The sequence below is a fragment of the Malania oleifera genome, chromosome 13 (genome assembly GCF_029873635.1).
Source record: "Malania oleifera isolate guangnan ecotype guangnan chromosome 13, ASM2987363v1, whole genome shotgun sequence".
NCBI classification, from domain to species: Eukaryota; Viridiplantae; Streptophyta; class Magnoliopsida; order Santalales; family Ximeniaceae; genus Malania; species Malania oleifera.
Genome location: NC_080429.1, coordinates 37,039,457 through 37,056,829, shown reverse-complemented (window position 1 = coordinate 37,056,829; position 17,373 = coordinate 37,039,457). Strand labels below are relative to the sequence as shown.

At 34.5% G+C, this 17,373-nt stretch overlaps 1 protein-coding gene and 1 long non-coding RNA gene across 2 annotated transcripts; both read right to left on the bottom strand.

The window, feature by feature from the left end:
- Positions 1-220: 220 nt before the first annotated feature.
- LOC131145803 (23 kDa jasmonate-induced protein-like) lies at positions 221-693 on the bottom strand. Its single transcript, XM_058094987.1, has one exon. It carries the CDS (start codon positions 647-649, stop codon positions 221-223), a length of 429 nt encoding a protein of 142 aa, XP_057950970.1. The 5' UTR covers positions 650-693.
- Positions 694-8,035: 7,342 nt separating this feature from the next.
- LOC131145576 (uncharacterized) lies at positions 8,036-12,521 on the bottom strand. The gene is made up of 2 exons (XR_009134167.1): positions 8,981-12,521; positions 8,036-8,886 (listed from the first exon to the last, which is right to left on the bottom strand). It is a non-coding gene; the product is annotated as an uncharacterized LOC131145576 (long non-coding RNA).
- Between the last annotated feature and the right edge of the window lie 4,852 nt (positions 12,522-17,373).

The window sequence follows — 17,373 nt, the reverse complement described above, 5'->3', positions numbered from 1 at the left end:
AATTAACTATGTCCATCGATAAACTTATTTGACCTTATTAAATATTTTTATTGAATGTGTATCAATTGCAAAGTGGGTGATTTTGAAAACAAAATATATTTGACCTGATTTAAATTTTACTTTAAAATCTACAATTTTAATTGAGTGCAAAAATTTTTTAACTTTATCTTTATCTCTTGAACAAATCAAACTGAAAGAAGTCGTTGTATTTTCTAGTTCATTACGTTGTAGAGGAAAATGGAGAGTAATTACGCACGTGGTTATGTCCGATGAGAGGGATGGACCAAGCCATCATCCAGTCGCGCCCATCTCCATCTCCGTTCGCACCGTCGTAGACGGCGGCGCCGGAGCATCCAACCAGGGTTCCAAGGACGTGGAGAAAGGCGCCCCACTGGCCGTTCTGCAACTTGAGAGGGTAAGGGGCAGCGCCGATGTGGCCGTGGTAGTCGTGGGCGGTGACGTAGGTGAGGGTGCCGCCGGTGGCGTTGTAAAACACGACACTGCAGGTGATTTCGCTGCCGCACTGGGATTTGAGGTTGTCGGCGTAGGTCTGCGCTTCGACGTTCTTGCTGCCGTCGTTGATGTAGTTCATGGCATATTGCGCCCTCACTGCCGGCGTTATGATCGCAGGAGCGCCTGGCAATCCCATTATGCAGTCTTCGTGTTTACTTCGTAATTAAGAAGTATGCGCTACACTACTATAGAACAGTAAGACGCGGGATGTCCGTCCGACGTATTGGGCTTTATATAGATATGCGAAAGGCGCCGCGAAATTCTACTCCAACATATAATAAATAGTAAATATATATACTAATAAAAATTCCTTTTAATATATGTTTTTTTTTTGTTGGAAAAAAGTAAATAATACTTATTTCGAGTATTTCATTGTTTTTAAATTTAAAGATGAGAAATTCGAGAATAAGCATTGGCGTACAGCAAAGGAGAGTAAAAGAACTGAAATATTCACTATAATTAAATTTAAAATGTCATTCGTAGAAATTAATTAATGTTAGATATTTGTGTATCACGTAATTTTGCATGCCTCAAATTGTTTAATTAAATTTTATATTTTCTTTTACATACTACAATTAATTTGAGTGGACCCTTGGTCAATGTGCGTCACATAAGTCATTGTCCATGATGATCACATGATACTATCACTATGCAATTAATTTGAGTGGACCCTTAGTCAATGAGCGTCACATGGGTCATTGTCATCGCATGATACTATCACTAAGGACGTGAGTCTTATCTTTGCACCTTTTGGATTCATTCAATTATTAATTTTAGCTTAATTTATTAAATTTTAGAGCAACCCAATTTTTTGTATAACATAATTCAGAAGATAAAGTTTACAGTTTTTTTAAAATTTATATCAGTGGATTAGGTCCAATGCCTCTTTGCTATCTTTTGACCGGGAAGAATTTTCGTGTATCTTTTTTTATATAGGAGGGTGAATCTGTTCACTTCTTCTCTCTTTTTGTACCAGTCTCTTTTAAGAATCCAAACTCCTTGCTTGTTTTCTTTTTCTTTAATAAAATTGCCTTCTTTTAAAAAAAATGCAAAGAAATTCTTTATTGACTTTATTCGTAATTTCAATGTGATATCTATTGAGTCTTAAATATTTAAAGGTTAACAAATTTCTTCTGGATATGCTGGAATAAAAAGTTTCATCAATTCGTAATAAAGTACCATTGGGTAATTTTATATTAACTCTTTCGAAGCTTTCAATCAAATTTGTAGAACAATATATTGCATTAACATTTGTTGAAAATATATTCAATTAATGGAAATATTTCCTATCTCGAAGAATTCTGTGTCTTATAGCACTGTTAGTTGAACAAACTTCTTCCAAATATATCTTAGATTGATCAAAGCTTTAAGACGATTTACACTGTTTCACACTACGACACATATTTTAAAAACTTATTATTATATAAATATGATAATTTATTTATTAAAATCCAAATACAATATTACTTACTTTATACCTTAAAATATTACATCATTATTTTCGTCTTTATTTACAAGGAAATCAACAACATGAAGATAAAAAAAAGAAGTTAGATGGTCCAGCATCAAGGCTACTGCAATAACATTATCACTAATATTTTCATCACATAATTTTGACTTCGAAGTAATCTTATGCAGAGCTGAGTTTTATTCACTGACTGTTTAAAAATCTTGTAATCTCAGGTGCAACAATTCATGCTGAGCATTTGGTAAAATTACAGTCTTTTGATGATAAAATTTATCCTTTAAATTTTCATAAGATGAGTCAACCTTAGAAAGTGAAGTATTCAATCTTTAATTTTTCATCTAAATGATGATGGAGGAAAATAATAACTTTTGCGCAATCCTATAGGGATGCGGTATTTTCATCTAAAATAGTGTTTCTCAAGTTCATTACATTTAGATGAATATCAATATCAGGAATCCATGATAAATAATTATTGCCTTTGATGTCAAGAGGAAAAAAATTCAACTTTGCTTAGGTTCAACATCTGAATAAATTAATAAAAATAAGGCAATTTAGAAAAAGAAAATATAAAAACTAAAATAAAACTGATATAATAATAGATAAAATATTACTTTCACCCTTTCGGGGGTACATAAATATGTTGCTTTAGGAACATTTTTTTTTTTTTCAATTTGTACTCTTTAGGAGTATGGTTTCAATTACAATATGGAAATAGGTAATAATTTACCACCTCTTCCGGAGGTTAAATGTACTACTTCATTTGAAAGATAGACGTCTCACTGCTTTAGGAGGTCGATTTTAACATCTCTTCGGAAGGTTAAAAATATACCCTCTTCAAGAGGTAAATATTTACCATCTCTTTTGAGGACTAGATACATAACCTCTTCATGAGCTCTATCTATTCAGGAGATTATATATATATGCGGGATATTTAAATATATAACATTTTCAGGAGGACTATCTTACCATCTCTTTTGGAGATCGATACTTTTTAAACTTTAAAAGACTATTTTATATATATATATATATATATATGTGTGTGTGTGTGTGTGTGTGTGTGTGTGTGTGTGTGTGTGTGTGGGAATTTTAAATATATAACATTTTCAGGAGGACTATCTTACCATCTCTTTTAGAGATCGGTACTTTTTAAACTTTAAAAGATTATTCTCTTCTGAAAAATATTATTCTCTTGTGGAGTAAAACTTATAAGAAATAAATTAAATAAGATTTAAAGAAATATCTTAGATAGTTAGAGTCTCGTGCTAATAACATGTTATAAAAGTTGTAGAAAAATAAATAGAAATGAGATTCAAATTTTACGTGGTTCGGCTATGCCTACTCCACAGGCTGGGGAGATAAAAAACTTCATTATCTAGGAAAGAATTATAAGATTATTTGAAACTAGTTTTGTACAAAATATCTTTTTTCTTTTTATCTCTCATCATTTCTATATATCTACTTACTTCAAGCATGCAATGTATGTGTCAAAATGAGAGGGAGATAGTGCCTTTTTATAGGGTAATAAGGATAGTAAAGAATTTATGGTGGTAGAAAACGAAGGGATGACAACATTTATTCTTTTATGATTTTCTTAATAGTCAAAATTTCCTTTAATATTTTCTTTTTGAAAAAAAGTGACTAGTACTTATTTTGAGCATTTCATTGTTTTTAAATTTAAAATGAGAAATTCAAAAGTGCGCATTGGTATCGAGCAAAGGCGAGTAGAAGAACTGAAATATTCACTATAATTAAATTTAAAGTTGCAATTGTAGATATTAATTAATGTTGGATACTTGTGTATCGATTACGTAATTTTGCATACCTCCAATTGTCCAATTAAATTTTATATTGATTTATTTTTCATACTACAATTAATTTGAATGGACCCTTACTCAATGAGCGCCACATGGGTCATTGTCCATGCTGCACGTGAATTTAACACGTGATACCATTACTAAGGACGCGAGTCTTATCTTTGCAACTTTTGGATTCATTCAATTATTAAACGATATCTAAAATTAAATTTTTATTTATTGGTTTAGTATTTTTTTTTTTTAAAATAATATTTTCACACTTAACATATGATAAGAATAAATGTAATTAAAGGGAAGAATGTAATTACTTTGCTTTCCCAGGTCAGTGAAGAAATTGTATGCCCTTTTTTGAAGAAAAAAACTCGAAAGTCGTGTCTTTGATGAATGGGGACAAATCATCGGTTCAAACGATTTCCTATTTAATTTGTTTAAAATTGTTGAAAACTTATGAAGAATGATTTTATCTCGGCATTTCAAGAATTTTTCTCAAATGAGAAATTTGAAAAAAAGTCTCAATGCCACTTTATTGTAATTTTAGCATCTTTCTCTATATTTCTTTAGTAACCACGAAGTGTCAATTACACCATCACCTCCCCTCTTACACACTATTGACTTTCCACCCATACATTTTATCCGTAAAAGCCCTTGAAAGAGAGGTATTGAGCAGTGCAATGTGCTGTTTTAGGACAACAAAACCATTATTAGTTTCAGTGCCTTCCATATATTATATGGATATCTAGCACTGCATTTTGACTACACTCCTCTTTGGCAGGAAGATTGGTAGCAGATAAAGTTGTAACAGCACCATGTGTACCTCAGTTTTGTACCAGAAGAAGACAGCAATTAAAGCATTGGGACACAGTGCCCTTTCAGTGAAAGGCTGTGGCAATGGACCGTGAAGACCCATTGGATCAATGGGGACCACCCAGCTGCTAGCCTGCATATTTTTAACTTTTTTGATTTTCTTAAATAAAATATTAAAAAATAATTCAATTGAAACTTTATTTTTCAATTTAATGCGTCCCAAATCTCGTTGGATGATCCATTGATATTTGAAGGAAAATTCTTTGGACAAATCCTATAGGGAAATTAACACGAAATTTCCAAAAAACTCGTGAGAAACAAAATAGAAAAAAACACATGCCAAAGAAAAATAATCACACGTACAAGACTGTATTTATGTGGTTTGGTAATTTGCCTATGTCCATAGAATTGTAGGGATTTCACTATTATTAGGAAAAAAATACCGAGTGCGACAATACATTTTTTCCTCTCTTAAAAATTGAGTCAATACATCAACCCTAATCATCAAAATAACTGTTGTTATATCATGCGCGGGATTCACAATGGACTACATCAACCCTCGGTAAAAATCTCCCATTAAAAAATCGTACAACATTATTTTGGGTCGAGTCATCATCCAGATCAAAGACAACTAAGCTCCACAAAGCCCAACACATCCAGGGAGTTTTAAACGACTAGGGTTGTCCACTGATTAATGTGTGGTAGCCAAAACTTGCTAGATGGTCCAGCAAGATTTGCCCTACCTTCTTTAAAATGTAATTAAAAAAAAAATTCATATTTTTATGTTCAACAAATAAAATTAATATCCATTGTCATTGTCCTCTTACTCAAAATTGGAAAAAATATCGAAATGTTCTTTTAAAAAAAAAAAAAAAACTTCATTAAGAATGTGCATATTCCTTGACCTTAATATGTTAAGACAAAAAAATGCAATAATAATTACTTACCAACACATTATTAAAAAGCATTGCAGTTGAATAACTTTTATATTTCAATTAGGACTTTAAATAACTACAATAAATGTCATTTTGTATTTCACAACTTTCATGCACATTCGCAATACATCGAATTACTGTAAAAATGTCGGCAGAGTCTCCTTTTAGAATTGAACATATCCATCTATGCACCTATTCAAATAAAACATTTTTCATCGACAATTGATACGAGTATGTTTACAACTTTCATCACATTCATAGTATCTAGTAACTGTAAAAATTTCAGTAGAGTCTCCTCTTAAAACCGAGTATATCCATCCATGCACCAGTACAAAGTGTTAGCTTTGGTATATTCCCAAAAGGGGGTGTGAATTGGGTATTTAAAATTTCTCTCTTAGATTCAACTAATCTAGCAACAGTATTAGTCAACTTAGGGTCTGTCTATGTAATTATAAACTCAATCATTCACAATAGTAAAATACAAACATTCATGTGCTGGAATTTAAAATTCAGAAATTAAAAGCACTTACAAGAAATGTTATCAGGGTTCGGCCAAAATGCTTACGTCCCCGCCTTGGCTCACCAATACAAGGATTCCATTATAAGCCCACTTCACGAGTGGAGCGGCACCGGTTACAATTAGGTTAATTCACGGGATTGACCTCAACCTACACCTTACCAGGATGGTGCACCTAACTTTCCTAATTGGATCAAAGCCAATTTGGGACTATTCAACAAGGCTAGTCTCCCTCTTCAGGCCCACGCATAGAATACAACAGATATAAAAATTTGGGATACAAATAAATGCTTCTTGACTAAGTAGACTATGTACCAATGCAACACAAGCACTAATCAATGCACACTAATCATGTAAGAATGATAAACTCAGTGGTATATATGTGCAATCTACACCCAATACAATGATAATATCAAGTATGCACAAAAGTGTTCAAACAAGCTAATCTTTGAAAGTAAAGTATATCAAATCTCAATATCATATAGTGTTTCAAAGATACTAGCAATAATATTCAAATGAACTCAAAAATATTTTTTCAAATTGTATCAAGCACAAGAGTTGTTTGAAATCAAGTTTTGTAAAATATTTTGCAAACAAAAATTATTACTTAAGGAATCTTGCAATGACAATGCAAAGATCCTTAAGCTAATAAGTTTTCCCAACACTAGATTTATCAAGTTAAATTTGTGGGAAGAATCCTAGCCAAACTCTCAATACAAAAATCAAACAATACAAATCTCAATGAGAGTATAGGGCTATTTAGAATAAAGCACTAATAATCTAAACACTCTCTCTAAGCTTGGATGATCAAAGAAAATGAAGTAGGAGAGTATTTGAGAAATACGGACTTTGGAAATTTTTAGAAGATTTTTCACTTATCACTTTGCTACTTTTTCTCTAATCCTTATAAATCAACCCCTATATATAGAAATGGTAAAAATTATAACCGTTGGGGATATGTAATGAATTATTAAACTTGTTTTAAAACGGTTTAGTAAAAATAACCCTGTTTAACCATCTTAACCATGGTAAAAATATAAAACAATCCGAGAGTTTCAAGTGGCTGACCCACGATTCGGTCACCCGAACAAAGAAAATGAAAAAAAGTCCATTTTTGAAGTTCGGTCGTCTAAGTATAGGTTCGGTTTACTGAACCAAGACAATTTCCACACTGTCCAAGATTCGAGTGCCCGGTCCTGAGTTCGGTTTGTCGAATCTATGTGTTCGGTAACCCGAGGCAATTTTGAACGTAAAGTTCGGGTTGCCAAGTTGGTGGGAAAAAGTTAAAAACAAAGTTCGGTCACCCGTGGACGATATGTTCAAAATGGTTCGATCACCCGAAACCCAAGTCAACAAATTGACTCATCAAGGGTTCAGTTGCCCGATGTGCTTTGAGCACTTGGGGTTCGATCACCCGAAACCTTACAATTTTGCTCTAAAAGTCCAATTTTACTTCAATTAATTCCCCTGATAATGTATGTGATATTGGAGACTATCTTACGTGTAAGTGTAAAGACGTAAGGTCTTTCTAAGGTCTTTGAGTTAGTCCCAAAAACCTAACGTCGATCAACCGAAGGGTGCCCTAAGGTCACTCTATGGTCTTGATCTTATAAGTTCTTACATGCATGATGCACATTAATTATTACAGACCAATCTTACTTTACTATTACAAACCCAAATTAAACATGATATGAATTACAATACAAAATAAATCTTTTGTGTCTTTAGTCTGCAAGTCTTCATGTGCCATCAAATGATCTTACTAATATAAGTCTACACACAAACATGACAAACAATAAATACCTTATATTTGTCATCATCAAAAATGAGATAGGACTCAAAAAGTCAACACAAAGAAAACATTTTTTATCAACAATAGATAACAGTATGTTCACAACTTTCATATACATTCATAGTACATCGAATAACTGTAAAAATTTTGGCAGAATCTCCTCTTAAAATCGAGTATATCCATCCATGCACCTGTTCAAAGAAAATATTTTTCATAAGCAATCGATACTAGTATGTTCACAACTTTCATTTACATATACATATTGGGAAACAACAAATAAACATCTCCAATTATACAAAAATAATGCAATGAGGCTATACAAATGAAATCAACAGAATCAAACTACTGTGCAACATAATATAGTGGTCAAGTACATATACAACAAATGTCTACTCAAGTGCCACACGGAAGTTGTCTTCGGTCTCGGGGTGGCTATCGTCTGCGTCCACCTTTTCTTTTCTTTTCTTTTTCTGGTCATCTCCATTCGGTCTCCTGCCCCGTCATTGTCCCGTATGTCTATCATCTCCACCCAAAGGTACTGCATCATCAACATTCATATAAAGTAGATGGGGAGATGACTCATATAATGATGCTGGACAAGAACGAGGTGGCATAGCTGATGCATCCACATCCTTCGCATCTACACCGTCATCCAACAGGAATGACATGGATGAGGTGGCAACAAAGTTGGAGGGGGCACTAAAACCTAAAGGCTTGGAGGATGAAAGAACATCTGCAGCATATGGCCTGCTACTGGATGGCCTCGCAATATCATCTCCCGCTGAACATGCATAGGGTGCTTACGAGCCAAACACATACTCACTCTGTATAATAGGGGGCTTACCAAAACAGCTCTGTGAACCACTGGATGCACGCAGCGCATGTCCTCTTCGTACTGGAGCTCCTTGACCTCCTCGTGCAGGCGGGTCAGGTCGAGGTAGATAGGTTTGTCGTCTGTCCTCATAGACAACCGTCAATCCAACTCTTAACAATCTATGTACAGGAGGATATGGAGAGATCAGATGTTCATGCAGTATGTCAGCCTGTAGTATAGAACAAAATTTAGTACTCACATCATAAAAAACACGTAACAAAAGTATAAGGTGTGGATTAATGTCTAGTATTTACGAGGCTCACATATACAATGACGGTTCTGTCCACGAAGTGTCGTGTAATGGGCCTATACCCATCGCGATGTCTCGAACCCTGCCCAGAGGACCACTCTCTAGAAAAAATGGGTGCAGCTGCGAACTGGGAAAAATGGATGTGTGATTTTGAAAAAAGATATTTTTGTGAAAAAACATGGTGTGATGGAGTCGCCACTAACCTTTTGGAATGCAGTTAGAACACTTTATTGCTACCCCATTAAGGTACAATCGATCTGCATTACTAGAGTCGGGTTCGGGAGTACGGTTATGCGAGAGGAAGGTATTAGCATCCCCTACGCGCTCATTCTTACGAATGGTACCAGATTAATCGAAAATTATCCCAAAATAAATATAATAAGTCTTTCAAAATTATTCCCTTCCAAAAATCAAGGAAAATGCACAAAATAAAATACCATATAAGTTTTCCCTCAAAACTGGGGCGATCCAATACTTCCAAAGAGTCCATGCCCTTTGTCGCAATCATCGGAAAGGAAAATCAAGAAAATAGGATACAAAATATGCTCCCGAGGTTTTGATATCTGTAAGAGTTTCTAAGTGAAAAGTAGTTTTTGGAGGTTTTTTGGAATTTGTTCGAGATGGAAATGATTTCCTATGCCTAAAAAATATTTTTTGTGATTTTTTCTAAGTGTGAAAGCATTTTTGTGATTTTTCAATATTTTTCCTGAACTTCAAAATAGCACAAATAAAAACCATGGAAATCAAAGTATGAAAATATTTTTAAGATATTTCTGAGAATTTTGTGATTTTTGTGAATTTTTTAAATAGCTAAATAATGATAAATATGTAAAATTCAGAGAGCTGGCGTGAACCGGTTCCGGGAATGACAAATCAGTCAAACGTTGGCCGGTCCAGAGGAAAACCAGTTTAAGGTCTTGATCGAGACCATTAGTCAACACGTGTTGCTTTACGCGTGGGTTGTGTGTGTTTAGGTGTATGTTAGGTTGTGCAAGTGATGCATGAAGTGTGTGTGTGAACATGAATGCATGACCATATGTATGCATGGATGAGCACGAGCATGAACGCGTGTGCATGTATGAATGAGCATGTGCACAAATGTGCGTGCGTGCGGGGATGTGCATGTATGAATGTATGTGAGTGAATGTGCACATGTAAGAATGAGTACGTGCAAATGAGCATATGCACGTGCCTACGTGCATGAATGACCGATGACACCGATGCATGAATATGTGTATGCGTGCGAGGCATGAATGGTCATACATGTATGCATGATGTGTGATGGATGGGTGCACGCATGGGCATGTGTATGCATGCATGCATGAATAATGACGTGATGTAAGGTCTGGACTAGAACACTCATGTTATGCATGCATGAATAGACAATGACCTACGTGATGATGTCATGGGTGACATCGGAATGCATGAAGTAGGTTGCATGCACGCAAGTGTATGACTTTGTGATTATGTGCATTACATGCATGTACATGTGTGTGCGTGTGCATGTGTGTTCGAGTGTGAGTGCATGCATGCATGTGCATGAATATGAATTTGTGTGTGTATGCGTGATCGCATGCATGCATGCATGTGTATGTGAATGCATGTTTGCATGTGTATGCATGTGCATGTGAGCGTTTATGAATGTGTGCATGCATGTGCGTGTGAGTGTATGTGAATGCATGCATGCATGCGACTGTGTGAATGAGTGGAGTTACGTGCATGCATATGCATGTGTATGTGAATGTATGTGCATGTAAGTGTATGTGAATGCATGTGACTGTGAAATTGCATGCATGCATAAGCATGCATGCGGACGTGGGTGTATGTGAATGCATGCATGTGGACGTGGGTGTATGTGAATGCATGCATGTATACAACATGTGTAACATGTGCGTGCCAAACGTGTGTAAACAACGTGTTCAAAATGTGTGTGCGTAAGTGTGTGGAAATGAAATAATATACAAGTAAATGTTAGTATGCAAGTTAGAGTATAAGAAATTAAATGTTAGTATACAAGAAATTAAAAGTTAGTATATAGAAAATTAAATGTTAGAGTACAGGAAATTAAATGTTAGTATGAGTTAGTAAATGCATGAGTTAGAGTTAGTATGAATGCAAGCAAAGAAATAAAATGTTAGTTAAAGTTAGTTAATTAGCATGTGAGGGTGTGTGAAAAAGTGTGTGAACAGTGGGTGTAAATGTGTGTGAACAATGTGTGAATTAATGTGTGAGCAGTGTGTGTAATGGCATGTGTCTTCACTCCGGTATTTTCACAAACACCTCACAGCCATGCCAACATAACCCAATGAGAGTGGTGTATGAATGTTGTGCACAGGTGTATGAAAGCATGTGTAATGTGTGTAAATGCATGTTAGCAATGTATGTAGAAGTGTTCAAACAATGTGTGTATGTGGGTGTCCAAGTGTGTGTATGAAGATGTGCAGTGTGTATTGGTGTGTGGATAGGTGTGTGCCCTCACACTGACATTTTCACAAACAGTTTGCTTGCATTGGAAGAATTCCACATTATGAGTGCATATATGAATCTAACACATTACCAATAAACTCACAGCCGCAAATGGTCAAACACAAGGTGCTCACACTTATGTCTATTTCACAAAACTCCTGAAAACCCCAAATTAAAGATTAGATTTCAAAAACTCATGGAAGGAAATCCGAGATGAAGAACTCACCGTCCCCCTCAATGCCGGAGTATGACACTAACTCTAATGTCGAGTGGTTGGAAAAATGTTGCGCGTGAACAGTAGAGATGTTGGATGTTCTGGTGGTCTCGGATCCGGAGCTGGTGCTGCGGTTGGTGATCCGGGATCTGGTGGTGGGAGAGGTCGAGGGCGATGATTGCAGGCTCCGGGATACGATGGTGGTGTTTGTTTCAGTGGTCGGGGATGGAGTTAATGGACGAGGCCATGAAGAGCTCTGCTCCAGCAGGTGGGATGGCTGTGAGGTGAGGGTGATCGTGGTGAAGCTGTTGGGTAGTGGTTACAGGTTCTGGGGATCTCGGAGATGGTGGAGATCTGGCCTTTTTGCCGTGGGCTTCTGGTAGAGGTGAAGGAGAGTGAGGGATGGTGGTTCTGAGGAGGGCCGAGAGATGGTGCTCGGGGGTTGCAGGGTGAGGATGAGAGAGGGGGTGCTGCTGGTGTTGCTTCGGCGATGGAGGAAGACGATGGGTCAGAGAGTAAACCAGAGAGAGCGAGAGAGATGGCTGGAGAGATCTGAAAGATGAACAGTGGATCGAGGGGGACGCTCACGGCTCTGCTGCGAGACTCTGGGTGACTCGGCTGGAGAGTGGTGTTCGGGGTTGTGGGAGAGTGGTGATGACGGTGAGCTAGCTGGTATGGAGCAGAGAGATGGGCGAGTGGCAGACGGTTTGTGATGAGAGAAAAGAAGGGACTGAGGAGGAAATGAAAGGAGAAGAGAGAGATGGCTGGAGAGATCCGAGAGGGGAGTGGAGAATGGTGGCTACGGGGTCGCTGCGAGCGAGAAAACCAGAGAGAGGGAGATGAAGAGTGAAAAAATCAACAGTGCGGCCACCCCTTCTACTGTGTGCGAGAGACTCTCTTTAGAGAGAGTCCGGCCATGTATTTGCGCCAAAAAGTTGTTGGAACAGAAAGATTTCTTCGTCTGCGTTTCCACATGCTTTTCCCTTTTTGTTTGTTTATTTTATTTTATTTTCTCTTTGGTTGATGTACCCCCGAGGTTCTTAGGTGCAACCATTACTTGTGACATTCTTATTATTTTCTTTGTTTTATCTCTTTTTTTTTTTTTTTTTGTCCAATTTTGTCTTCCCTAAGGGAAGTCCTGGGTTTAAAAATTAAAACTTGATCCCGAAAATTAAGAGGACCCGGACTCAAAAATAAAAACGACTCAAATAAAATAAAAAAAATTCAATTTTAAACAAAAAGGAACTCGAACCTTGATTTTTATAAAAGAACTCCTTAAAAACTTAACTTTAAAAATTAAAGGACTCTCTCTAAAATAAATCGAAACTCAATTTGGGAATAATCGAGACTTATCTTTGAGAATAAAACTAGACTCAATTTTGGACTAACCGGAACTCTTTTTTGAAGTAGAAGGACTCAATTTTGAAGACTAGAGACTCAACTAAAAATTACTAGATTTTTAAAACAAGGTCGTCCAATTTTTGGGATAGGAAGTCAACTTTTATCACACCGGGCCTTCTCGAAAATGGTCTAGTTAAAATTGAGGTGTCGACAATACCACCTCAAGTGTGGGTCATCCAAACGCAAAGGACTGTCCTCCGGCTCCACTCAGATGATATGCTCTCTTTGATGCTCTCATGCTTCCACATACATCCCGTGGAAATTCGTCCAGTTTGTCACCCTTCGACCGCGTCCATCAATTGTATGGAGGTCGTGCCCATGTAGATGTACCCCTGATGTTGAGAAGTGGTCGGGAATGTCTTGGCGATAACCAAACTGCCGCAGAATTCGGTTAGGGAGGTACCACTCGATAATATGAAAGCATACGAGTAGGTTACCCACAAATCACTCTCGACGTCATAATTGGCGAATAAGTCAGCCATAATCTCATCAGTGTACGACCTCTATATGAACTGCGCATAAACATAAGTAAAAGTTAAGGGGACTATACATATCTTGTAAAAAAAACTATGATTTGTTAAAGTTGAATACCTCATACTCTCGGTGCATGTCTAACTAAAACCCTTGTTGATCCAATTTAATTTGTAAGCATTATAAAATTAGTTTTACTTTTTCCTGTCTACGTAAAATTAGCCTTCTTTCATTTAATTTGATTTTTTTTTTTTACAGATTATCAAAAAATAATGTAGGTGAACATCATATGCTAATTGTGACTAACAAAGTTTTAAGTAAAACTACTTATTATACGTATAAAACCAAAAGAACACTCTCTTTAATCTCCAAACTTCAATTATATTTTTTTAAAAGTTTTAATTAAATTTTTTGTTAATTCATGAACACTTCAACATTTTGATTTTTATAATTTATTAACTTAACCTTTTTTTTTTTCAATAACATATTTAAAACACCTAAATAAGAAAAAGTATAACTAACAAAATAAAATTAAATATAAATTTATTTAAAATTTTATCCAAATTTGTACAAAATTAAATTTAAAATCTAAAATCCAAACTTATAACTAACAAAAAATTACCCAATAACAATTACACATAAAACATATAACAAATTCAAACAAGTAAAATACGAAAAAAAGAATCAACCCTAACCTCAAATTGGGGGTTTTCGAATGATGCTTCCAATCAAAAAATTGAATGTATAAAATACTAATTTATGAATCAAACTAACGAATCTTTGAATCAAAATAATGAATCTTTGAATCAAACTAACAAATCTAAATGAAATAATATAAGAGTTTCGGCTTAAGCAAAATATATACCTCATCTCCCTTTTTTATACATTCCTTCCCAACGTTCGACTCCTCCTTCCAATGGTTACCTACAGCAAGCGTCCAAATGTCCCGCCACTATTGCTATTGTGCTCTACCACTCTGCAATTTTGCGAGGAAAATGGATGAGGTAGAAGACTTCAAAAATTTGAGCAAAACTCGCTAGATCATCTAATGAGTTTTGCCATGCTTCAAAAGACAGATCATTTCCCAGGAAAATCTCGTTGGATGGTCCAACGAGGTTTCCTTCGATGCATTAAATTGGGAAGTAAAGTTCCCACTGAACCATTTTTTAATATTTTATTAAAAAAATCAAAAAAGAAAAAAACTTCAACTTACACCTCCCAACTCACATGCTGCATGTGATACTATAACCAAGGGCATGAACCTTATCTCTGAAACTTTTGGATTCATTCAATTATTAATTTTAGCTTACTTTATTAATTTTAGAGCAGCCACAACAAAAAATAAGATTATTAGTGAAGGATCAAAACTGTCACTAATAATCATAAAACAGACACTAATAGTATTAATGACGATTTTATAAGTATTAGTGACGGTTTTGAATTAGTTGTTATACCTATCGTTCCTAATAACTATTAGTGATGAATTTTAAAAGCGTCGCTAATAATAGAGTATTAGGGACGGATTATGGCTGTCACTAAAACTCTAGTACTATCACTATAGATTCTATATTGGCTTGACTCAAAATCGTCACTAATAGTAGAGTAATAGTGAAGGTTTCAAAACCTGTCACTAATAGTACAATTTTAGTGATGAATTTGAAAATCGTCATTAATAGTATAGTATTAGTGACGAATTTTAAAACCGTCACTAATAATATACTATTAGTGATGAATTTAAAACATTCACTAATACTTTACTATTAGTGACGTTTTTAAAATTCGTCAGAAATACTATACTATTAGTGATAATTTTGAAACATTCACTAATACTTACAACAATTATTAGTGACGGTTTTAAAACCGTCACTACTAATTTAGAATAAATAATTTTTTTAATTATTAATTCCTGTAAAAAATTGTGATTACATTTTCTCATATATAACATTAAACCATAATTACTAAAAAATTCATAAATTATTCAAAATTCTAATTCAAATTCAAATACAAATACAAATACAAATACATTATACAAATTCAATTAAAATACTGAAATTTCCTTTGTTCAGTTAACAAAAAAATTCAAATTCAAATTCAAATACAAATACATTATATAAATTCAAATTGAAATGTAGAAATTCCATATGTTCAGATAACAAGAAAAATACAAAAAAATAATCAAAAGTTGCATCCGATTGTAGTTCATGGTATCGTGCTGATGTTGTGCCAGCGAAAAACCCTGCAAATCAATAGTTATAAAAAAAAAATTAGTATACGTATTATAAGTATCAATGATCTAATAGCAAAATAATCGGACATAGTTAAAAAAAAATGATACAATTTTAAATAGCTAAGTTTTATCAGTTTAGAAAAAAATTTGCAACATTTCCTCCGTAAATAAGACATTTTCCATAGAGATATGCTCCAAACCTGGTTGTTTACACTAAACAGTTTATAATAATCCAACTAGTAATGAATTTTATGAGTGTACAAGACCTTCATATAATCAGTATTAAATAATGTAATGTATGCATGCATCCCACAAACAATCTAGATCAGAATATAGTTTTATGAAAAAATATAATGTGATGTTCATGGTTTACATGACTCCCTTAGGACTCAAAAATAATTATAATAATCAAATAATGTGAATGAGTTCATGATTGATAGAATTTTCACTTAACATATGCAAAAGTAAATTTAGAGATGAAGTTCAAAATTCATTTGATCTTCACTCATCCTTTTAGAAATGTTTTAACATTCAGCACACTATAATCATTCTCACAAATATGGTATATGATTTTGATTATTTTAGAAAAAAAATTAACCAATTTTCGACAGCATACCGTCTATAAGTAGAACATTTCCCAAACCTACAAGTCACAAAAGCATGCAATTCATAAGATTTTTGCATCATGGAGATGCTTAATGTGCTCAATACAACATTAGGACTCAAAAATAAAGACAATGATATGCATGAAATTCCATAGGATTACGTTTTTCAAAATTATAGAAGTTTAGAAAAATTTTGTCAGTATTTCGTCTATAAATAGGATATTTTTCATAGAGATATACTTCAAACCTGGTTGTTTACAATAAATAGTTCATAATAATCCAACCAGTAATGAATTTTATGAGTACACAAGATCTTCATATTAGCAAACAATCAAAAACACATACAACATACAACTAAGGATGCTACATAGCCTAATTGAGAGGAAGAGTATTCCTAAACAACTCTCAAACCAAATAGAAAACCAAATTTGAGAGCCAACGAAGGAGAGATAAGAGGAAAAAAACATAAAACATAGTGTCCAATAATTAACTGAGATGAATCAGATTTAGAGGAGATCAATACTATGATACCATGTTGTAAAGTTAGAGATGTAGAAGAGGAAAGAGAAGAAGATAAGAGAAAAAATAGGTGGCAGTTTCTTGGAGCATACATACAACTCCAAGTACAACCTCTTATATATTAATAATAATAAGACATGAAAAACTAGTCCATCTAATCCTAATGTATAAAGCTGTCAATTAATGTACTGAAGTATAAACCTATCACCATAATCCTTGAAAATCAAAATAAAACCTCACCCTGTGTTGCATTTTCACTTTCAATCTATTAGCATAACATGAATAAAAATTTCCATCCATTGGACTTTACTTTGCAAGAAAACAAACAACATAAAACAATGGTTTCTGTCATTATAAGTCCATTTCAGTGCATCATATCAAATAAACTATGGCAGAACAACAGATAGCTCTTGTACATCCTCAAAATGACTTAAGGGAAAACATGAACATGAAAAGCCATCCACGTACAACGAAAAATATGAATATTAGATGAGCATCCAAGT

Bases quoted from the DNA above. Each gene is read 5' to 3' on its own strand.
- LOC131145803 (XM_058094987.1), bottom strand. From the start codon at position 649: ATGGGATTGCCAGGCGCTCCTGCGATCATAACGCCGGCAGTGAGGGCG.